The sequence below is a fragment of the Ruditapes philippinarum genome, unplaced genomic scaffold (assembly GCF_026571515.1).
Source record: "Ruditapes philippinarum isolate M1 unplaced genomic scaffold, ASM2657151v2 ctg2712_1_1_1_1, whole genome shotgun sequence".
In the NCBI taxonomy this organism is placed as follows: domain Eukaryota; kingdom Metazoa; phylum Mollusca; class Bivalvia; order Venerida; family Veneridae; genus Ruditapes; species Ruditapes philippinarum.
Genome location: NW_026866271.1, coordinates 25,502 through 51,449, shown reverse-complemented (window position 1 = coordinate 51,449; position 25,948 = coordinate 25,502). Strand labels below are relative to the sequence as shown.

Genomic DNA, 25,948 nt, shown 5'->3' with positions numbered 1-25,948 from the left:
CAAGGAGTACAGTATTCATAGTTGTTGAGTTTTTGGGATCTCTTTTTGACGCTATTCACCGAATAGTGCTCCAAAATTTGATGAGGATCTGTATTCGGAGTAATTGTTGCTTTTTGTCGATATAGATCTTAAATTATCTGCTGTTTTATAATGGATAGGTAGATTGAAGACAAGATACATTAGTGAAAAGTGTTCCTGTACGATTTGCAACAAATTACTCTCTGTCTGTGTCAGTGTCTATTCTAGGAGGGGGAGATTGGGGATTCACTCATATTTTTGAGAATTCACCCCTAATTTTTCAGTGGCAGGGGAAAAATTTTATAAAGAGAAAGAAGGAAAAAGATCAATAAATGTAATAAATTCTCACTTTTCGATAAAAATCCCCCACCTGTTTTTCAAATCCTAGAATGGACACTGCTGCGTCTGTACGACGTCCATCGTTCATTTACAATCTATATGTTCGTCTACATGATTTTTCTCATTTTGAAATTCCCTGTACAAGATCATGCCTATTACATTCTGACCACTGGGGGAAAACATGTTTTTATCGTCAATAACATTCTTTTGTCATCCTTTATACGATAGGCCTCTCTATTCGACGTTGTGAATGCTTTTCGCCTCGTAATGCACTATGTTTATGGTGTACATTCACATTTTGGTACTCTGTTTGAAAGGATCACTATAGGCAGAGCATTGTCTTATGTGCTTTTTCAATAAGTACAGATTTATTGATATAGTATTTTGCATGGAAGTCAAAATACCACTTTGTATACATTTTGCTACATTTATCTCAATTATTTTACATTCAATGCTCTCATTCTGCAGGCGATCCCACTTGTTCCGTTTTACAACATAATTTACACATTCATTTCTGAGGCACAGTGTGCCTTTAATCGTAATTAGTTTTAAAACATGTTATTTTGTTTCAGTGGTGAATATTATTCATTTGTTTGCATTTTGAAACAGTCACATAAATCTTCCGTACATATATTTAAAAAAAATGCTTTTCATATTCGGGTATATCAATTTTATACCTTTATGTTAAAAATGAGGTATCTGTCATTTATAAAGAAGAAAGGTTACATTTTTACGTCATTCTTTTAAGTGTCAGCAATTGAAAAGATTGCATTTGGACGATAACTATAGTAGGAAATGATAACCCTGTTTGTACAGACAATGTATAGTCTTGCTGCAATTCAATATAAAAATGCAAAAAGTCTAAAAACTGTGTGAAAAAATTGAAGTGCGTATTAAACGACAAACTATCGTGTGCTAAAAAACATGCTTTATACTGGTTGCTTTTACTTTACCACAAAGGGAAACAATCGTGTAAAAAATTATATTGTCAAAATTTATCATTGCTATAATTTTTCGAACGTCGAAACAGGTGTTATATTAAATTTCGATGCATAGAAAATCATAACTTTATCATTCACTTATTGAAACGGATATTAAATCAATTATTTCGTTTTCATTACCAGCTTTCAGTGCGGTGCCTTTTCAAATTTAAATTCAATTCGATTAATTAAAAATCACCACTATTATACATGCCACTTGAGGAGACCAACATTCGTATAGTATATGATTATTAAATACAAGTTTTCAGGTTTAAAATTTCTTTACAAATTATAGGGTGCATGTAATCCCATATGTATAAAATGGCAGCTTTAATTAATACCTGATTGAAAAAAGACCTAAACATGTACTACAAACGAGGTGCTGTTCGGTTTGAATAATTGATTAACATTGCCTAGTGATAAAATACGGCGTCTTAACAACGTAGCAAAGACAAAAACTTTTCGTATGGACGCAATAAGCACGGGACTATTTTACTGTTTGAGTGAAATGAAAGAGAATACGGGTAATTGAATGAGCAAGCAAAATATCTTACGGACGAAATGGTCAGTTCCCATAACATTCATTTCATTCACAAAGGATTAGGGACTAGTGCTTTTTAGATTTAGTTGGGGTTAAAACAAATTAAAAAGAAGAAAGAAGGAGCGTAAAAACAATTCAAATAATGTTATAATAATGCCGAGTCACAGTTGTTAATCAGCTACAGTATTAATAAATATTGTATTTTAAATTTCAATGAAACTATAACAATTTGGTATCAGTGCTAAGCCTGTAGGAGTGTTTGCACGGTGTACAGTATCATGTACAGGGAAAAATCAATGTGATTTAAGAGTATTGTTGAGGTTTGTGACCAAACATATAAATATTTGTACAAGGTCTATTCTATAATTTAATCTTATTAAAATACTTTACTATTTCACCAAGTATAATATTGCAACACGCGAACAAAAAAACTTTTAAAATACACAAGTAATAAAAAAAGTTAGTGCGATAAAAATTTAAATTGTCTCATGGGATCATCGGTATTGGAATAGACAGTTATTGTTGATTTATAAGATTAAATCTGGTTTTGATTTTTTAAATAGTATATAGACGTAAGTGTTGACCGGTTGAAATTAATAATGCACAGGAATCTTTCCACCTGCCTGACATAAACAAATACGGCGGGGATTTAACGTCGGTATGATATTTTAGTGATCAACATGCGGATTTAAAAACGACTTAACTTTTCAAAAGAAAATATCATATAGTGTGGTGTCAGGTAGTTAAAATGGACATGTAATAACTAGTGGATTAAATAAATGTAATAATTGATCCAATATCATGAATTTGGCGTTAATAATTATTTTTTATACGGAATTTCGGTTTTGATAAAAAAATTCTGAAGGCATATTAAACAAGCTTGTGAAGTAGACACTATTGATTTAATGATTGTGTGCATTTTTTATACCAGTTTTCTATAGTTTCATTGATGAATAACGGGGATTTAATTGCGAAAATTGGTATCTTTTGTTTGAAACTCGAATTGTGAAAAGTGCGGAAAAATAGTAAAGATACAATATCCGGAGAGTAATAAAAACGTATCACCGTTGCTAAGTGTAAAACAGATATGAATGAAACTTCCGAAGAAACCGCGGTTGGAAATGATATTGAACTGGAAAGTAGAATACGCCGGAAAAGATCGCGGAATTCATTGCTGATGGAAGAAGATGGAAAATGGAGACCTTTTTGGCAACGCGGACGTACGACACTAGATGAAATGACTGGGCAATCACATCAGAAAAACACGCGCTACCAAAAATTAAGTTCGAGAAAAAATGTTTCGAGAAAAAATAAATTATATCACAGTAATTTAGATCTTAGTAGTGTAGGGAGAGTGAGGAAAAGGGTGAAAATATCTAAAAGCGTATCCATGCAAGGTTTAAACCGCATGCCGCCAATTGACAGTGCTAAAACAGAACTTAGGAATAACACAACGAGGTTATCGCGTACAAATAGTCATTTGAATTTGCCAGTGTTAGAACCGGATGTTGATCTAAATGGAGGACTAGGATCTCGTGACAATAGTGCTGGTACGTCATTTCGGGGTATCAGTAGACATGGTCGCACTTCTGCAGTCCGCGTGAGTTATGATGACGTAGAAACAACGACTGATGATGAGGTCTACCTCTCCGATGACGACCCTGAAATTTCTCGCAGAAATTTAGACAAAGCCGGAGACTATATTGTGGAACATGATTGGATATTAAAAGGAAAGCTAGAGAAAGAAGCACGAAAGGTGAAAAATCTACATAATAAGGTTAAAATTGTTCTTCCAGATGAAGATCCACTCGAGACCATACAGTCAAGAATGGACGAGATTAACATGATGGTCAAGCCACGTGCTGAGTTTGGAAACTTTCTAGAAACCATTGACCCCGAACAGAAGGAACGAATAGTGGTAAGTGTAATTGAAATTCTTAACGTTTTTATAGAACTGTATGCATATATAATATCTTAAACCAATGAAAATATTTTATATACATTAAACAACCATACAAAGCCTAGCAATTCAGGAGTGTCTAAGCAATAATATACTGGTGTAAGAAATTAACAAGAAATATCATTGATATTATTTTAGAATACGTTGCTCGTCAATGTGTATAAGTGCTAAGTGTTTTAGGGCCCAGCCTCAGCATGTCATTTCCGATACTTTCAGTAGTAAAGAACTTTATTTACCATTTTTAGAAACAAACCATTTTATAGAGAAATACGCCCTGGTGCTGTTTACAAAAGGGCGACTTTGTCTAAATACTGTCTATATTTGTTCAAAAGCCCACTATGTTTACATAATATTTCTGTCTCTTCCGTCAAAAAGTTATATCTTATTCATGAATATGGATTAACCATGGACATATTTTACATTTTCTGCCATGTTCATAATGACAATGTGTTCATTGGCGCACTGTTCAATAACATGCCCATTATTTTAACAGGTATTGACATCTGCTATCTAACAACCATGTCAGTATTCTGTGATTTAGTGACATTTCTAAAGTATTTCGTCGATAAAGAGCAAAATTTATGTTTATATAAATTAAATGTATACACTTTTATTAAAAGTCGAACTACAGGACGTAATGGATGTACACATACAATTTCTTACATTAGGGGTGTATTTACCCACGATAACTTGCAGAATCAAAATCCTCTTTATAGATAAAGAAGAGATGTTTTGACTTTAAAATGTTGATACTTTATCTCTAAAATCGCGTTTAAACGCATTCTATCAATAAGAATATTCACGTTAAACTGATACTTTTGTGATCATATATATAACTAGGGAAACCTTTTTTTGTCTCAGGTTTACCACAAAACTATACAATATAATACACAATAAACAATTTCTAACACTCGGTAAATTCATTAATTAAAACATTTATATTGATGTTTTAAGTTAAAGATAAAAATACAGTAAAATGAACTCTCCCATGTTAGCGTTTGTGGCGATATACGAGTATGACTACCTTTCTTGCCAGACACGAGACTCACTAGATGCAAAAATATTGACTATGCAGTAGTAAATTCTGATTTCCAAGAAGTAAATATCGCTTTTACTGATTTAGAAATTTATTCTGTTACTTGAGCAAGGTCTGATAAAAGAACGATTATAAGACGGTGATTATTTCATTATTGATAGGATCGTTATCGTGATTACTGTACTGTATTTCACGTCTGTCGTAAACAGCAATAATACACTTCCATAAAACTACAATAATAAAATATCTCGTTTGTACAATACTGTTTTACTATCACATAAAAACACTTTACCACCACCCAGATGAATAATTCATGTTGGTCAATTTTGTTTAACCCGTTGGTAAATCTTATACATGGACGTAGATGATAACGAATTATTTTTACCTGTCAAATAAGTTCAAGCTTTAAATACCTGACAATGTTTATACATATAGAAGTCTTTAATTAGATAACCAAATAAAACATAGAAGTGGTTTCTTTGACATATTTACATTTAGCAGGTATTAATACAATTATCAGATATTACGGACAATAAGTTACATTAAAGATTCATTTCCTCATTCCAATTACTGCTGGGTTAATTACAGGTAAATCTATTAGGACCTGTACAAGAATTGATCACACGATCTCACTAATGATACGATCTGTTGTAATCAGGTACCTTATAAATGTTAAATAACTTCTCCCAACTCTTCAATCAATCATGAACTCTATGGTAAAAACAACCCGCCTGAAGTAGTTGTACCAAATGTAAGTGAAGTATTGAAGTAGAAAAAAATGTCGTTTCTATATCTTGAACGTTGTATCCGAATGTTAGACATTAGTTGGTCTGTAGAATGATGATTCGTCAGTAAAAAAACACTGCTACTTTGTCTGTATATAGTATACTTATATAAAAAAAATAGTATAGGTATGTAAAAGGTTTTATAAAAAAAAGAAACAATCTTATGTAGATAGAGACAAGTATACTTATACTGACGCTATCGAACAAGCATACAATCTTCAATAGATTAAGATTTCAATCAAAGTTTCATAATTCGACAGATTTAAGTACACTGTATTTCAAATAAAATGCATGAGGAATTTAATAAAATGTTCTGTTTTTTTACAACGAAAAAAATATTCATTTCAGCTTTGATAATAAATGCACATTCATTTAATATTTTCTCCAAAGAGATAAATCAAATATTTACATCAAATTTACACACTCTTCTATTGGAATTGCTGTGTTTATATTTTTGTATTAATTGACAATCACTCTGGCATGGTTTGTAAAGCCCTTAATAGTTTTGAAGATTGTTTACATTGCAATTCAATATATTTTTACGACATTAGATTGAAATGTTTTGTACTTGATATGATGAAGGTAGACGCTGATTATACGTTGTTCACTTTCTTTAAACATAATGTAAACATCTGCTTTCATTCGTTCTTGAGGAGGGCGTCTGAACACCTTATACATATCTATTATAGCTATTTAATTTTATGCAGTCTACTTCCAACGACCAATTTGTTTTTAATGTCTGTGAAGATCGGCTTTAAGATGGGCTTGAGACATGCCTTTATGGCCTATTGAAAGTTACACCCCTAAATTGTGTTTTTTTTTCTCGTCAAAATATTTAAGTAAATAAATACATGAAAATCTTTCATTTTTCTTAGAGTATTAAAAATGCGCAATCCTTGCTAATCGCATTAATCAGGACACTGCACATACCTATTGTATCGGTATAAAAGCAATAGATACTTAATGTTTGGGAAAAAAAAGAAATATGTCATCCGAATATTAAATACATAATATTGACAATACCCTAGATAAATATAAAACATAACCAAGTTTTATGTCATTTTAACAAATTTAAAAGATTATTTTGGGGGAATCTTGGCATGTTTTAACTTCACTACAATACACACTAAATAGCGTGATATCTTTATATCTTTACATCAAAGGTTTTACAGTTTTATTTATAGGTTATACTATATGAATTTTTATAATAATATGTTTTATGAGAGATATTTTTTCTCTTTCCTTTAAATCTTAAGATTTACACAGCAAGGTACGCCTGTCGGTGCACCTCAAACATTGATATCAGTCAATGTGGATTAATTGGAAATTAAACGGCACATTATCTTAAATGGGAAATGTAAATTGAATCAGTCAATTTATATGACTTTAACGTGCTAACAGCAGTATAAACAGTTCGAAAATTGATAGATATGTAAATACAGCTATCTCGTTTACAGTCTGATTTAAAAGGTAATTTGTTTGAGAAAAGTTACAAAAAATCTCGCGTGGTCCATTAACATTTAGTCAGCCCTGATTGATGGGCACCTGGCAAACATTTTGTACACATATTTTACCTAACTATCTCAATTGAAGACTAGTCATGCACTTGCTGGTAATAGGAAGTAATGGACGGGTGAATGTATTTCACATTCTATATGATTATCATTGTATTCTACATTTTCTGGCTACACAGAAGTATATTCTAGTATATCACCCAATCTTATTGTTATCTTATTTTTATGAAGACAATGTCCGATTTGTTTTATTTTTTTCTACCGAAACATAAAAAAATACTTATGCAGTATAAATGGGTAATACAGAATTTCAGCTGAAAAGAATTTCTGTTGATAACATATCAATTATTAATTAATTGATTTATTTATTTTTATTTATGTTTTAGAAATACAAACATGTTAATCACAATGATATACGGAAGAAGAAGCGGAAAAACTGGACGGTATGTAATAATTTATAGTCTATTTAAGTCAGTTTAAGTCATCCATATGAATATATATATATTATCCAACAATAGTGACTTGCCACCTTATAGTCGGTAAATTCCGTAAACGTTACTATCTACTTGTAAAGTTGATAAGAATGTAGATAACCAGTTGTTAAATGGTCTAAATTAAAAAATTCCTCTTAAGGCCGTGTCTACACCTATTCAAGTTTCTTACATGTCACATTTAGATAAGCTAAATAAATGGCCCTTTCAATATTTAATCAGGCACAATTTTTTCTGGAATGTCTAATTAAGATTGCCCAGGATTTATACCTTTGTCTTTGTCTATCATGTTTCTGTAAAATATGTGAATAAAAAAGCGGGAAAATGATGCAATTAGCTAAAAACAATGGAGTAAATGAAATTGAAATGTGTACATTCTTTTAAAATAATGGAAAATGTGAGAAAAATATTTTTTGAGCTGATAAATTGATGCAAATTCTTTATTTGATGAAAGTTTCACTAAATGAACAAGATCATTTAAAATCCATTTTGACTATTTGAAAAACTGATTTTTTTGCTCTTCTGTGTATCAGTTTATTGATTTGATCCTCTGACCAAGATATTTTATACATTTACTAAAATTTACAGATCATGAACACTGAATCAGTAACAAAAAAGTCAGAAAATAATAAAAAAAACAACACTATCACACCTTCGGGGCACATGTTTTGTGTCAAACCGGTGTTATCAGTGTCTTGACAGCCAAAAACTTGTAGAAAAATAGAACGTGTTCTAACTTTCTTGCAAGGAATTATCTTCTTGAATGTCACATAATTTCTCTTTAAAACTCATTCAAGTAGGGTGTCTACACTATCCAATACAAGAGAATATGATACTTGCATTCAAGACTTGGATAGGTGTAGACGGGCACTAAGCTCAGTCGTTAAATGTCTTTCACTTTAAGAATATATAGATGTAAACTCGCTGGTTCGAAGCCTGGTTCAGTCACTTTAATGTCTTTTCTTTTTTAATTTATAAATTGCCATTTCTCTCAAAACTCGAACAAAACGTTTCGATTTTTTGTGTGTATTCTATCTGTGTAGTATGTTTAATTTGCATTATAAACGCGCTGTACTTTTTATCAATAAAAGATGATATAATGAAATAGAAAAAATAAATGTGTAAAAAAAACAACAAAACTTAAAAAGTATCCTTAAACCAGATGTAGTAAAACGATTTTGAATCAATTCTTGTAAATAAATTCCAGAATAAATAAAAATGTGTATCTTCAGTTAGGTATCAAACCAAAGACCTTCAGATCACTAGTTCGGCATCAATACCAATACACCACAACTCATTGACGCGTGAAGTTAACAAATATATAGAGGATATTTGTTTAGTTCAGTGTAAGATCAGAATATATTTCACCGAGTGAGCACCTAAAGGTATATTTCACGAGTGGCGCAGCCACGAGTGAAATATGAACTTTTGGTGTTCACAAGGTGAAATATATCTCGATCTTACACTAAACTAAACAAATTTTCTTTTTATTATATGCAAAGAAACGTTTTAAAAAGACATTTAACCTAATACTGAATGAAAAGCGCGCCAAATAATAATACAACGTGACGTCATTTACGACGTCACGTCATTAAGTTGGTACCCAGTACTGTGCACGCTGGTATTTCACTGAAACAACGTAAGGGGCTTAAATTCAAAACAATGAAATTATCAAAGTGGTAATTTCACTGTTTCAAACAGTGAAATTACCAGTTTTAATTCACTGATATATTTCTATAAACAATCGAAAAGCATGTAATAAATCGATATATTCGTTAGTTACCAGTGTCTATCCAGTGATTTTTACGAAAATTTATGAAGTTTCAGGTCAATATTGTTGGACAATATACATAATGGATCTCACTTCTTGAAACGGATATGTTTATATGAATGCCATTTGTGTGTTCGACTGTAAGCATAATTGCTTCTGTGGAATAGATAACACATGTATGTGTTAAAAATGATATTTAGATGTTCAGCTATGTGTTTGCCCATATGCTACGTAATAGTTCAAAGAAGGCAAAGAAATCATGAAGCACATCATACCGTCTAATATCAGCATTATTCTATAAAAATAAATAAGGAATGACATTAAAATGTTTCGTCTGTTGCACTTAAGGGCCAGTGGGTTCTTACTTTAACTATATATAACCAAATTACATACTCTTTGAGAAAGTGCTTACGGAGAGTTTCTAAAAAAAGCTTTTCAAGCTTCCTACTCAATCCGTACAATTTATTATTTGTCAATTATCATGTAAAATTAAAGTTTATAAATAAAATATTGTTTAAACTAAATAACTGTCAAAAAGCTACATCAACATTTTTTATTTGATTATAAATTTATTTTTAATGAAATTGTCGTTATTTAGAAACATTTTAGTAAAAATTATAAATTAGCTACATGAATTCTTATGTTATTTCGCAGTTAATCGATTTACAGTCAAGTGCTGGCCTCACTTGAACCTTAGTGTCAATATACGTTACAATAACTCATTTATGAAACATGAATAAGTCTTATCTAGATTAAGTTTGTCTTTGCTGTCTATTATAGGGAATTGACAGGTTCCAGGATGCTGTACTCCATATTATTCTCTTATACAGGGCTTGTCATCCGAGAAGAAGGTAAATCATACAACTAATGTAGTGAATTTGAGTTCAGTTGTCACAGTTTTTTGCCACAATCATTATATGGTTATTAACATGTTGGACAACTGCTGCGTTAATAACACGATTTTTTCTCAAAGTTCGCGTTGGTATCAATAATTACATGTTATTTACCAGCTGGAAATGCTAGCTGATTTAAGACCACATGTCATGTTTAATACTTAAGTACTTAATTCTACATAATAAATTGTTTAGTAAACATGTCTAATAATCGTTCAGTAAACCATGGTCAATTCAATAAACAACTGTTAGTGAACTTTCGCTTCGTTGTTGCAAATAATAACCAATGTGTGATTGGTGTATCACCAGTGGACAGTCATAATTTATATTGTTTCGTTTCTCGTTTCTCTAGATATTTTCAGACAATCATATCTTGTATCGTTTTAGCTACATAAATCATATCTTGAATCGTTTTCGCGTTTCTCTACATATCTACATACAATCATATCTTATATCGTTTTTCCCGTTTCTCTAGATATCTGCATTCAATCATATCTTGTATTCGTTTTCCCTTGTCTCTAGATATCTACATACAGTCATATCTTGTATCGTTTTTCCGTTTCTCTAGACATCTACATACAGTCATATCTTGTATCGTTTTCCCGTTTCTCTAGACATCTACATACAGTCATATCTTGTATCGTTTTCCCGTTTCTCTAGACATCTACATACAGTCATATCTTGTATCGTTTTCCCGTTTCTCTAGACATCTACATACAGTCATATCTTGTATCGTTTTTCCGTTTCTCTAGATATCTACATACAGTCATATCTTGTATCGTTTTTCCGTTTCTCTAGATATCTACATACAGTCATATCTTGTATCGTTTTCCCGTTTCTCTAGATATCTACATACAATCATATCTTGTATCTTTTTCCCGTTTCTCTAGATATCTACATACAATCATATCTTGTATCTTTTTCCCGTTTCTCTAGATATCTACATACAATCATATCTTGTATCTTTTTCCCGTTTCTCTAGATATCTACATACAATCATATCTTGTATCGTTTTCCCGTTTCTCTAGATATCTACATACAATCATATCTTGTATCGTTTTCCCGTTTCTCTAGATATCTACATACAGTCATATCTTGTATCGTTTTCCCGTTTCTATAGACATATACATACAATCATATCTTGTATCGTTTTCCCGTTTCTCTAGACATCTACATACAATCATATTCCCGTTTCTCTAGATATCTACATACAATCGTATATCTTGTATCGTTTTCCTGTTTCTCTAGATATCTACATACAATCATATCTTGTATCGTTTTTTCCGTTTCTCTAGATATCTTCATGAGGATAAACCTGATACAGCTCCAGATGGTGTGAAGAAAATCAAACAGAAAAATCAAACAGACCGAGAACTACTGAAAAGATCTAGCGTAATGATATGTTCTAATATACTAGTATACCACGTGACCAGGGTTTTCATCCTGTAAAATCATTGAACGTTACACACGCTAAAGTTACTTGTAATAAGTCTGGGCTGGTAGAGAATCACAATTTACTCGTCTATACACACTTAAAAGCGACAGTCTCCATAGTTACATAAATAAATGTTATTGTATACCTAAAAATCTCAAATATATGTAAATATCACTGTTCAGAAATTAAAAACATTAAGGGCAATATACCGTTGCAGAAGCTTTTGAGATTGAACCAGATCATGTAAACAATATTTCTACAATTGATTGGTATTAAAGTTTACCATTGTACCATCTTATTGTAGATTTGATTCGTAGTTAAATGAAATTGTATTGAGACGCCTCAATTTTACATTTAATAGCTGAAATTTATTTTCATTACAATATGATTAAACTTATATAGCTAACTTATTGCATAAACGGTGCGTATTCTTGCAGTAAAAGGTTTTCTCTTTTCTGATTTCATTGCAGCTTGGGTTTGAAATGCAGTTATCATTGGCAACACAACCAGAATACAGAACAGATGAAGATATTAAAAGGGTAAATCTTTTTCTTATTCCATAGATTTAAAACAAACTTAAGAAAACATGTAGATCTAATAGGTCATTAGAATGATTTGTTATTGTCATGGAACAATCTCTTTATTGTTACGAACCTGATTAAGAACAAATTATGATCAGAACATGTCATTATCTTTGAACTGTTACTTACCATAATAGTAAATGTTAATAATAAATATGCAAGACTAATTTTGTGCTGCTGATTTTTTAATTTCACAGATAACACAAATACTTCGAGCAACCAAAGCATTCAAACATCTGTTTCCCGCACAATTAGAAGAACAGTTAGCCAGGGTGGTTGCGTATGAAAGGTACTCAATGCCTTATTTTGATATATAATTATGTATTAACAAACTCCCTAACTTATATATGCAGGTCTTAAACTCTTCTTACATCCATTTGAAAGGAGATATTAAATATTTTATTTTATTTCAAAACATATTTCTTTTGATAGTACGATTTTGTAGTGTAAACGTTTAGTCCTGTATTAAACCTTTGAATTATGTAAAGCTTTCTTCTCAGTTTACTGATATATTACAATGTCATTCATTTACAATATTTCGTTATATTTCCGAAACAGATATGATAAAAGAAGAATTGTAGCTCAACAAGGCAGGGACCCGGAGAGATTTTATTATATTCTGACTGGAAAATGTAAATATATTTGTCTTTAGATTGTCTTGAGTTATATTCTATTATAATGCAGACATATTCTATTATAATTCAGAAAAAAATCTATAATGTAGGTATCTGATATCTAATCTACTTAATTGTATTTTTTTTAGGATAAACAATTATTTTCAATATACATGAATATGAATGCATGTATATACATGTGTGTACATCAGTTTTTATATTTAGAAGTAAACTGTTTCTGTTTACTACTTAACTGTTGTTTTTATTATATAAATCTAGTTAACAAAGTTCGGGAGTACAGATTGTTGTCTGGTGTTGTTACTCGAGAAGAAGGATTTATTGAGAAGGGAACAACAACAGACGTAAGTCACTATCTTTATATTAGTAATAGTTGTATATAACTGGCCATTTAATGGTTTAAGTTTTCTTGTATACATCGTCTTTCAACAATCATGACATATTTGTATTTTGAGAGGGTGTAGATTAAGCCTTTAATTGTCGTCTGCATTATTGCAGCACCGGTGACAATCTGCTAATAATAATAGAACATAAGAAGCTTAGCACTGAAATCTAGACTACGTCATTCAACGGAATATTATAAAAACATCATTAACTATATCTGTACAGGAAAGAAAATATCGAATGTGTTATGTAGATTTAAGTTGATAATAAGATAAATGTTTATTTTAGTATTTATCATTTGTATAAAATGAATCTTAAATTACAATGAGATAATGACCACAATTATATAAATATTTTTATTTCTTATTAGCCACAAGAAATGTCTCAAAACTGGGCGCGTGAACACCATTTGGTCACGAAAGGTCACGTAGAAGTTCTAATTTTAGATAGAAATGTAAGTATGCCTGAAGTACATTTGTAACATAATGACTCATAACATAATGTAGCCTCATAAATCATTATTTACGATTTGCAGAAATAATTTGTCAAGTGTTTTCCGAATAACAACATAATGTTAATTCATTTTGAATAAGGTAGTTCTAAAGTTCCTTTTAATCGTATATTGAATTTCATTAATAATATCTAACTACCAAATTGTTTGACAAGAAATAATATTTTCATTATGAAATTAAGATGATTTTCAAGGTTTTTTGTTTTGACCATTTTTCAGGATTTTGCAGATTTACTTCACACGTCTAAGGGTCCACCAATAGACTTCCTGCAGTGAGTTTGAATACTTTATATTGTCCGAATTGACCTTTAAACGTTTAATTATTCAATTGTTTGCCCGTTATCATAATCCGATATAACTAATTTTCTCTAAGAGACACTAACACAAGATTTTACGGTTTTTTTTCAAGTTTTTTTGCTATTTTTTATATTTTCATCATCTAACTCGTATGTTATGAGAAAACAACTTCTACACATTCATGCAATTTGTCTCTGATAATACTATAAATGCATCACCCATTCGTTAGTCTGTTAAACAAAATATTGTGTCTTATATACTCCCATCATTCTCTTTTTTAGAATGTTGGATTTATTCAAAGAATTTCCATGTGAAGAATTTGAAAATAATCCTGATGCAATAGATTTCAGATATTATGGGTAGGTTGAGGTTTTATTTATTTCATCCGTATTTGTTAGTCTATCTTTTACTATTTAGCTGATTCGGTGTTATTGTGATTTTGAAAACCCCTTTTAAATGCCCATAAACCAAAACGATATTAATTTTATTTTCAAAGCAACAGTTTCCAAAATGTTACTCATTTTCCTATAACTGAACAATTTCTTTTATTCTCTTACATTTTGTCATCATTTATGCATCTTTTTAGTGGTTAAGTATTTTATAAGTAAATCAAAACACCATGTATTCATTTTGCTACTTTTTATATTATAACACATTCTTCAAAACTTGAACTTTGTTTAGGTCTACTCATTTAACATGCTCTAAATCCATTATTGAAAAAGTATAAAACAAGTGTTTGCATTTTCTAAAGAAGAAAAATATTATTAATATATGACGCTAAGGGGCCAGTTACACAGACGGTCGGTCCCCAATCGGTCATTTAATTTTAAATATACTCGCTGTTATGATCGGTTGTCATTCGTGATTTTATTTCTGGTTTTCTGTGTAAACGGCCATCGGTGACAGAAAGCAAACTCAAACAGGGTTGGGTCGGTGATAAAAACGTGAAATACTATCGGTTTTTATCGTTTGTAAATCGGAGCTAAATCGGGCGTAACGCTGATTAATCGGTGTTTGATAGCTAGTCATCAGTGGTTAAACATTTTCCGTCAGATATGGCTGGTGATTCATATTTGGTTATCTTTGTCCGATCGGCGGTATCGGTGATAAAGAGCTTGCATATCTCGTGATATAGGTTGCTGTCGGTTATTTGTAAAATATGTTCACCGATCGAGAATTTTAAACATAATTAAAAATCCCAATCGGTAATTTTTCACCGATGAAACTTATCTTTCCACAATAGCAATTGATAGGTGGAAAACAGGTGACCAATAGGTGATATCGGTGTTAAATACGTTGTCATCGGTTCACTCCATAATTTGGCTAAAAAACTACCGATCAATCACCGATGGCTCTGTGTAACTGGGGTGTAATACGCCTCGAATAAATTATCTTAAAAAATGTTATAATGTACAGTCGAGACTGTCATATGTGACTTTCCAAGGGATCTTCAGAAAAGGGTCACATATGACAGGGAGTCTCTTAATACAGTCTCAAAGAAAATTAAATTTAAGTATCATCTAGCTGTCTATATACCATTGTGACTTAAAGATCCTTTATGTTTTGTGAGAGTGTATACTGTACAACACTTGCAAAAAAAATATATATGGATATAATTATGCAAATAAAACAACTTTCAAACATCAAAGAATATGTAAAATGTGTACTGAAAATATTTGTGAACATTTTATTTAATCAATAAATTATATGCATTGATTACTTATTGGAAAATTTAACTTAGAATTCATAAAAAATAAAGTTCTAATTACCTCCCTTTAATGGCCTTTATTTATATTAAATGTTAAATTGGGTGATATCTTTATAAATAATGCTTATTTGAACTTACAATATTGACAAATCTTAATTTGAGCATCATATTTATGAAATAAAACCATGAAAAATTGTGTTACAGGATCATTCAACATCTCCATATCCAAAGCTTTTTCTGGTTTAGTATGAATATTTTTTCCGTATTAATTATGCAGTCATAGAAAGGTAATTAAAAAAAATATGCTGCTTAAAAAATCTAAATGTACTTATTCAATTGCTTTGATATGCTTTATATAAAGGTAAACCTCTCTATATATAGGTATATTGTTTAATTTCAGACAAGACACCATCGTTGTAAAAGACAGTAACCGGACGCCTTGGCTACATGTTGTTAAGACGGTAATATTTCAAAATGTTTCAATTTCAACATTATTTGATGGATTTTCTTGCCTTGTTAACAAAACCAGAATACAAGATATCATAAATAATCACATAGAATAGATTAATTTTCTTTTGCGGTAAGATTGTATAGAAAACAAAATGTGATTTGTTTTCTTATTTCGATTACTGAATTTCAAAAAAATATAATTCCGAGGAGGTTTTAATATCAAAATGCAAAACAACAGAATCCCTAAAGAAAGCCAAAACAAAGCAAAATGAAAGATGTTGCTGGCTAGATTTGATTGAGTCTATTCATGGACGTTAGTTGTAATTGCAATTCGGTCCACGTCCCCTAGCACCGGTTTTAGCAGAATTCAACATTTAACATGAAAAAAAAATTCAGTTCAGCAATCAACATGATAAGGAAGCAGAGACTACGTTGGCTCTATACTGGTGGCATATATATGTCATTATTTCCCCAACCTATCTGAAAGTACTTATTACATGAACATTAATTGTTTAGGGTAATGTGAAGGTCGTACGGACACAGAGTGTGATAGATGTGAACAACGAAGACAAGTTTACAGGGCAGTCCACAGAAGAACTTGGATGTGTCAGACCGTTTAGTCATGCCAATGGTATACATTTTGTACTTTTATAAATATCTATTAAGTGTTTGAAATATGATAGAATCAAGTTTCATGCGAATGTACATATGAATATCAATAAAATAATACCTGCTATATATGGTGCTAGATTCGTAGATTTTAAAATAATTACATATACAACACGAGCAACGTACAACTTGTGCACTTGTAACGTCTATAAGGCTCGGCGACACCGTCTCGTTCGTTTATAGGGTGCACATGTAATTAGGTAATGCAATAGTTAAATAACATTCTATTATATAAACAAATGAATAACAATTAATAAAGGGATGATAAAGTTAATACTTTTCAAATTTGATAATGACTAACAAAAAACATGCAATAAGATACAAATTAAACGTGTTGAGTCTTTATTATATGCAGTTATTGAAGTTATTTTATTTCCCTATAGCAATGCTTGGTATATTAGCAAAACAACGGAAAATGAAGGCTATGTCAGGTGCAATATCATTCCCCGAGGTAAGTTCTTTTTCTATCTTATCTTCTTAATCTTCTAGCAGATCATTTTATGTTAATCTTTTAAAGTCATTAGATGAAACTAATTAGTGAACTTTGCAGCAGTGAAAATCAGATTTTCTGTTTTCAAGATATAAGCATATATTCTTTTGCCAATATGCCTTTACTCCAAGAAAATCTCTACAAATGTTTAATAATAACATCAAAAATAGCGATTATTGTTATTTCAGGAAATTGATATTTGAAATATTTATTGACTTTTCAATTCAACATGCAACAGACCAAATAAAGCGTGATAGTATAAATACTCAAAGATAACTTTATCATTATAGTTTCTCTCCGATAACGACAAATCTATCAACGTTGATTGGTAATACATTATGTAATGATGCTGAAGTGTTAGATACACACTGACATCAATTATGATTATTACCTGTAATAACAATGCTTTGAAAGCTAATAGAAGAACACATCAAATGTTAAAGTTAATTAAATTAAGTGATTTATTATCTCGGCCAGGTTTTCATTTTAGCTCGACCATTCGAAGAATAGGGATGCTCAGGCGTCGTTGTCATAGTAACACATTGATTTAATTTTTACGTGCAACATCATTTCTCATCAACAACTATAATATTTTCATTTAACTGAATAAAAGAAAGTCACTGTCCAAGGTCCATAACTCCAGCATAATCTGACAAAAATCTGATTTTACAATTCTTGGTTAAAGTTTTTTTTCAACATTATCAATCTTCGTAATTACTCAGGTCATTCATTTTCCAAGGCCCGTAATGTTGACATGGATTTCATCTTGATTATAGCTCTTTGTGAAAATCGAAAATTATTGGTAATATTAATCTTCAAAACTTCTAAAGACATTCACTTGAAACTTAAAACATGCCTCTGAGATCATAATTCGAGGTCATGGTTCGGAGGCCCATAACTCACTTGGAATTTTGTCATGTATTTTTTTTATTGAAATCCTATATATTTTTTTTGTTTAAATCCTACATTATGTGGGCTCTTATGTTTTACTATCAAGTACTAAGAATGGTTGAGCGGGCTGTCCTTCTGACAGTTTTTGTTAGATATGAGTTAATTATGTAAATGTTTCTGCACTTGTATATACATACCTGCTCGTCTTCATTGCGTTTGTGTCAGTCCTTCTCGAAATCAACTATAGGAGTGATAATGTTTAACATTGTAACGTCGATTGCAACAATATTAAATCATTGTGTGACATTTTAAATGTACCGTTATATATAAATTGATCTAGATCATTCAATGGTTATATAACATGTAGAATACTGACAAACCATTGACAAACTAAATTCAGGGGTATATTCTGTAACATATCAAACAAATAATCAGTCAGTAGGATATATTCATTCTTTCAGTCATGAAAATATGACAAAAAATAAGTTGATTTACGGTTTTAATATTAATGGATATGTTACATGGAGGCAAAATACTTCCGAAAGTAAACATCATATGATATTATGATTACAGGAAGGGTGTGAATCCGAGGTGAGATGAAGTGTAGTTGTTGTTTATCATTTTATTGTTTTATTTTGTTTTGTTTATAGCAATGTATTCGTTATTCTCACAATAATCAAATAGTAAAATAAACTCTGCAACCATTGCCAGGTCATTCAGAGACCAACGATTGAACGGTCTCTGACGGAATATAACTGGGAGCAACATATCAGAAACACCAAAGACACATTGTTCGAAAATCCTGTAAGCTTACCTCCTCCTGAAGCTTCCGCCTTTACAAGCTATTCATTTTGAGAAATCCTTTTTCACTTTTAATATCGTTTCATCATATTGACATTTGAGCCGCGTCACGACAAAACCAACATAGTGCGGTTGCATCCGCGCAGTCTGATCAGGATCCATGCTGTTCGCTTACCAACTCTATTACAAGTAGAGAAACTGATAGCGAACAACATGGATCCTGATCAGACTGCGCGGATGCGCAAGCTGGTCTGGATCCATGCTAGTCGCAAATCCATTATGTTGGTTTTGTCATGACGCGGCTCATTTAAGCACAGTTTTTGTTTGATTATTTGCTTAACGCTGATTTGTTGTTTGTGTGTTTGATTTTCTTATAACTTAATTTGTTTTCCAAGTAATAGGAAAAAAACCTGTTATGAAATTAATACTTGCTTTAAAGTTATGACATCTCCATTAATATACACAACTTTCAAATTCACAATTCAAACAATACAAGAAAAGTATGTACAGACGTCCCTTTTTCTTCTTACAACCCAATAAATACTTTGTTATGTTTGTCTTCTGAAAGAGTTGACATCATATTTCATCATTGGTGTAAGTTTAACTGTAGAACAATTTATTAGATAATGATGATTAAACAGCGAATTATAATCTGACCATTATTTTAACAATCGAAAGGTTATTATCATTTTATTTCATATCTTTTGCTCAGATCAGAATATATCTTGCTCAGATCAGGATACATATAGTTATAAAATGAATGCAATGTTTTACTCACAAACGTATATTTAACATTTTATTACCATAACAATCTGTTTTATATTCTGTTACAGATAACCCGTATGTACCGACCATCCATAGTAACCCTTAGTAACAGCAATAGTTCGTCTCAAGAAAACTCACCCAGACCTGGTTTAAAGAAAAAGCAAAGAGCCAATAGTTCTCCTTGTGCAGGTACTGAAGTATTCTAAAATGTAAGAATGGTAAAGATCCCGTGATCCTGTTGTTAACATTCAGACATGTGAACTCTATTGTGACAATAGAAAACAATCTGAGATATGTTTGTAAATTTTTAAAATGTATTTTTGATTATACTAACTGAAAAAGACATATGAACTCTTTCAACTAAAGTAAATACTTTAAGACAATTGCAATGTAACCATAACGGCAATTAATGTGTCATAATATTTTCATTTTAACTAAGTAGAAAAAGAAGCTGTACTTTTTGTTTTAAATAGAAAGGAGAGAAAAAATAGAGCCGACATTTACAGAAACAAGAGCAAACAGATTGTCTAACATCGCAGAGGACAGCGAAAGTAGTGCTAGTAATGACAAGGTAAATATTCCATACTCTTTTCTAAATTCTTGGAAGAGCTTTTATGATTTTGAAATTACATTTGACTGAGCCATTTTGTAAATCTACAGAGTTTGTTTGAACATTATACACGTTGGGGGTGCTTTTAATAATTTATTGTTTGATTCTGTAATAGTTATTTAAATATTACAACTCCTATGACAGATTTTTTTATGATTTTTTTTTCAATTTTATTGTGTTTCAAAGAAATTTGCAATATCCATTATTACACGTATATTTTAGAAACCTCCGTCACCGGCTTTGGTTATTACATCACCAACACTCATGTCAGGTCCTAACAATCATTCAAACAATAATGATAAACCAGATAGTCCTAAACATAGACAGTCCCTATCATTCCTACCTCCAATCAACAACGAAAGAAGAAACAGTGACTTTGTACCACACGGAACCTACTTAACTAGGTAATATTACGACCCTGTTTATCTTATTTTGTTTGGTCTTCATTTTGAAGGACTTTTATTCCTGCTAATTTTTGTTTGATAGGAGACATTATTTTGATATTACGATATATAACAACAGGCGTTATTATATAAGTCTGATATTTTTCACTTGTACCCTGGTAAATGTTTGAAATGATGACTGTCGCATGCGGTTGCTGATACTGTGACGCCCCAGAAAGAGATGCATGCTATATTTAGTTAGTGCACTATACAGCAGTTGCCCTGTCCCAGAGGCGATCCTGCGTTCTTTTACCTGCCCGGAGTAGAGCCTCATTTCATAGAACCACGGTTTTTAATGTCCTCCGAAATACCGTTTATATTGTTAGTGGAGGAGCAGGGTATCGAACCAGCATTTCCTTGATATCTTGTCCTGCGCGTTACCTCTCGACAACTGACTTATGTAGATTTTGAATGGTGTTGTTAAATGCCATCAGTATAGTGTGAGAGTGGTCATAGTATATCAAAATAACAAAATAGTCAATTTCCAATATGGATCTGTATAATTATAAAACAATATTGCATGAACAATGCTATCCTTTCTAACAATGCTATCCTTTCTTACATATAAACTTACAGAGAAATGACAGACTTTGATCCCGTGTACAAAAAGAAACAAAAGAAGGAAATTATACATAGAGATACGTACCTGCAATTAGATATGCTGAAACCTGGTGATATATTTGTACGTATTATAAATTGATTATATATTTCTAACAAGAAGCTTTCATCATAACCGGATTGTATTAAGTGCTTTGTGTGATGTGGTGCTTTGTATATAATGTATCTGCCATTGAAATTTTGAATTAATAATTGTTAATGTTTGACGTGTGAAACATATTTTGTTTTATTGCACTTAGTTAAGCTTAATAATCGATGCTTTGATTGCTGAAATTTCGTAGTCAGTATATGTTCAAATCTTTAATTTGTTGGCGTTAAGTATGGAACATTTCCTGATAAATTCAATTAAAAATGTTGGCCAATACTTCTTTTTATATAAATAACATATGCTTTTCCAGAATTCGTAACCGAGATAATGACAAAAATTGACCTTAGATACAAGTTGAAATCAGTTTATTTAAATTCAAATTAGATTTTTTTACATTTCATTTACATATCTTGAGGCTAACTTTAATTAATTAAACTGATTCGTGAACAGGTTCAGTAAAACTAAGATATTTGAGGGTTTATATTTTAATAAACTAGAATATAGGGAATCAGGTAAAAATCGGTACAGGAAAATTGCATTTTATATTTATGTTATTTCTATCACTTGTTGAATGTATTGATTTTGTTGATAAATAAAAGGTTGGTAAAGGAATACTAAATAAAAAGGTACACTGCACAAACTATTTAGAATAGATATTATTACTATTTTTAGACTTCATGACTAATTGTTTGAATTTTGTTTGTTAGATCGTAGTTATTCTGTTTAACATTTTATCATTGATAATTTCTTTGTTTCTCAATGAAATTTCTGATTAAGACAAAAAAGCTCGTTGTTTCTTCAAGTAACGACATAATAATGGAAAAAAAATGAGAAAATTTTGTTAAATATTCGTAAAAACCTTTGAAAGTTTTATATAAAAAACGTATGCCTGTTATGAAGAAAATTAGAAAAAAGTAAGAAAGTTATTATGACCATGTTATTTCTTTAAATATATTAACATTCTTTGCTCTGAAATAGAACGGTAGCACACTTTCAGCACGACTTTTTTTCAGGACATTTATATCTTATGTGTGCTAATTCTTGATTTAGTGTTTAGTGAAAAATTATAAATTTGAAAATTATATATTTGCCTTCTTTGTAGGCATATATTTGAAAATGAAGTAATAGCTACTGTCTAGGATTTAGTAAAATGTCTAAAGACTTCTATTCCTAGATAACCTAGGTAACTCACCGCCCCTCACCACCTCAAGTTCGTTTACAAAAATAAACCATTATTTTCATGCAAGAAAAGCATCTAGCGGAGGCACCACACGGAAGGCAATTGGAGCCTTCATACAAAGTACATGTAAACTTTCAAATTAGAGTTCATAATGTAAAATCCAAAGAAATACATTATAAATATTTACGCTCTATAATCTTAGGGAATAGCGGGATTATCAGAAATGTTTAGAAGTATGTACCCAATAACTGGCGTGCATGGCGTGAGTATAACATGTAACATAACCGTGTTTTGTAAAACCATCGTATGTTCACGAACAAGTTACCTCCCTTGTATAATCACAATCTTAAAACGCATGGTGATATACTTTGATGACAATAGATTATAAATTTTTTATCAATTTATTTATTCAATACGACAGATTTATTTGTCAAATACAGTACTGATTGAAATTACACTACAATAGCTTGCATGCAGGCATGTAATAACCTTGATAAACCGCTTTTATTTTCACTCGTTATCTTTTTTGAACATATGATTTAATTGCAACCTCTTGTTTTTATCTGATAACTACAGTTGTCCTTTTTTACAGAAATTATTTAAAAAATACATTAAATAAATCAGTTGTCCGCTTCTTAACTGAAAGTTTCTCCGCGTGAAATCTGTGAAAATCAGTCTTGTAGAACTACCTTCTGCAGATCATATTTGTAGTTAATGTAGCATTGTTGTAAATAAACAAGTAAGATGTAAATATCAAATATTAGAACTATCGACCAATCATCGTTGTTTTATTTAAAAAAAATGACTATATGCATATACCCCCTCATCTTATTACAATATATACATTAGTATTACAGTTATATACATGTGTTTGATATTATATTAACTTATTAAAATGTACTCGTACATATTTGTTATCAAATAATTGTCATAATTAGATACGTTTTTGTATGACGAAATATATTATTCTTTCCTTTAAATCAAATATTGTTTGTCTATTGTAAGGCTTTCAGATTTTCTTTCTATTTAAAATGAATCAGCATTTCTGATTTAAAATTTCTAGAAGGGTTTAACAGATTATCAGAGCTTAATGTTTTTATGTCTCTATTAAGAATCATATTTAATTTGCAGGGTTTCGAACACATTGAGCCACAAGCACTTGCTTCCGAAGCCCCTGGAGTTACTTTGGTAAGTGAATAATTTCATTGTGACTATAACGCGAAACTCATGTCTCAATTTTTAATACTATTTTCACACACGGTAAACTCCAGTTGTAACGATATCGCTTATAACGATATACCGCTTATATCGATATACCGCTTATAACTATATACCGCTTAAAACGACGCTGTTGCCGTAGTCACGACTAAGTTCTTCTAAAATATATCTCGTATGTTTACATGCCGCTTATATCGACATAATATTGTGTAATATTGTGATTTTATCCAAGTTTTCTGCCTGAAATATCTATGTGCTGTCGTGAGCGTAGAAACAACATAGTTTATAAATTATTGTTGTTATATTTTATTGCATTTTTTCAGATAAGTGATGGAGCTGAAATTATTAAGATCAGTAAAAGATTTTTTCTCCAGCATGCTAAGAATAACACTATGCTTAAAGTGGAAACAATGGTATGTTTGACTTTCTTCTATTTCAACATATTATTTATACATTGTAGTTTAAAATCAAAACCTGATAATTTTTCTTTTCAAGTGTATTAACGGTTTTTCATTTCAATTACTAGCGTTACATAATGGATTTGCATAGTATCACAACAGAGCTGACAAGAAATTAGATTTTCACAATAAAACCCTTTTTAGCTCACGTGAGCTAGCTCAGGGTGAGCTTTTAGGATCGTTGAATGTCCGTCGTCTGTCGTCCGTCGTCCGTCCACACTTGTTCGTTAACACTCTAGCGGTCACATTTTTGCCTCAATCATCATCAAACTTTGTCAGGATGCTTATCTAGTTGATAGCTCGGATGAGTTCGAACATGGGTCATCTCGGATGAAAAACTAGGTCACAGGAGCTAAAAATAGAAAAACCTTGTTAACACTCTAGCGGTCACATTTTTGCCTCAATCATCATCAAACTTAGTCAGGATGCTTGTCTAGGTAATAGCTCAGATGAGTTCGAACATGGGTCATCTCGGATGAAAAACTAGGTCACCGGAGCTAAAAATAGAAAAACATTGTTAACACTCTTGTGGTCACATTTTTGCCTCAGTCATCATCAAACTTGGTCAGGATGCTTGTCTAAGTGATAGCTCAAATAAGTTCGAATATGGGTCCTCTCGGATGAAAAACTAGGTCATCGGAGCTAAAAATAGAAAAACATTGTTAACACTCTAGTGGTCACATTTTTGATTTAATTACCATCAAACTTGGTCAGGATGCTTGTCTAGGTAATTGCTCGGATGAGTTCGAACATGGGTCATCTCGCATGAAAAACTAGGTCACAGGAGCTAAAAATAGAAAAATCTTGTTAACACTCTAGTGGCTACTGTTTTGATCCAAGTATCCTGGAAATTGGTCTGAAAGTTTGTTTTGATGATTTCTAGGTCAAGTTCGAATATGGGTCACCTGGATAAAAAACTAGATCACACTGCTTGTAATCCTTGTTAACACTCTAGTGGTCACATTTTTGACTCACCTGTCCTGAAACTTCGTCAGAATGCTTGTCTAGGTAATTGTTCGGATGAGTTCGATGGGTAAGGTGAGCGATCTAGGGCCATCTTGGCCCTCTTGTTTATAATTTTATCCGGAAATAAGTTCTTTGTTAAAACCTACACTTATTTTGAGCAATTTTCTTCATATTAGGACGTCACTATATCTTTATTTCAGCAAAGAGAATACATGTCTCCGGATGAGGCCAAAACTGTAATGTATGATAAGGAAACTTGGAAACAATTCAAGTCCGTTCTGCTACAAAGGACAGTGGATAATTTACACCGGAAACACATGGAGAAAGTTACCTGATGAATACAATAATCAAATAGTGTTAGAAACACTATTATATGTGTGCATTTGCCAAACGAAAAACAGTTCAATGTCTGTGATAAAATACTT

The 25,948-nt window shown here is 31.3% G+C and overlaps 1 protein-coding gene across 1 annotated transcript; it reads left to right on the top strand.

The window, feature by feature from the left end:
* Positions 1–1,637: 1,637 nt before the first annotated feature.
* LOC132731968 (uncharacterized) lies at positions 1,638–25,948 on the top strand. Its single transcript, XM_060718269.1, has 23 exons — positions 1,638–3,796; positions 7,560–7,616; positions 10,216–10,286; positions 11,624–11,720; positions 12,234–12,302; positions 12,542–12,633; positions 12,903–12,976; positions 13,238–13,320; positions 13,731–13,814; positions 14,091–14,143; positions 14,450–14,527; positions 16,277–16,337; positions 16,843–16,957; positions 17,379–17,446; positions 19,088–19,180; positions 20,011–20,131; positions 20,416–20,513; positions 20,775–20,956; positions 21,572–21,677; positions 22,301–22,327; positions 24,013–24,069; positions 24,423–24,512; positions 25,724–25,948. Exons 1-23 carry the CDS (start codon positions 2,966–2,968, stop codon positions 25,856–25,858), a joined length of 2,742 nt encoding a protein of 913 aa, XP_060574252.1. The 5' UTR covers positions 1,638–2,965; the 3' UTR covers positions 25,859–25,948.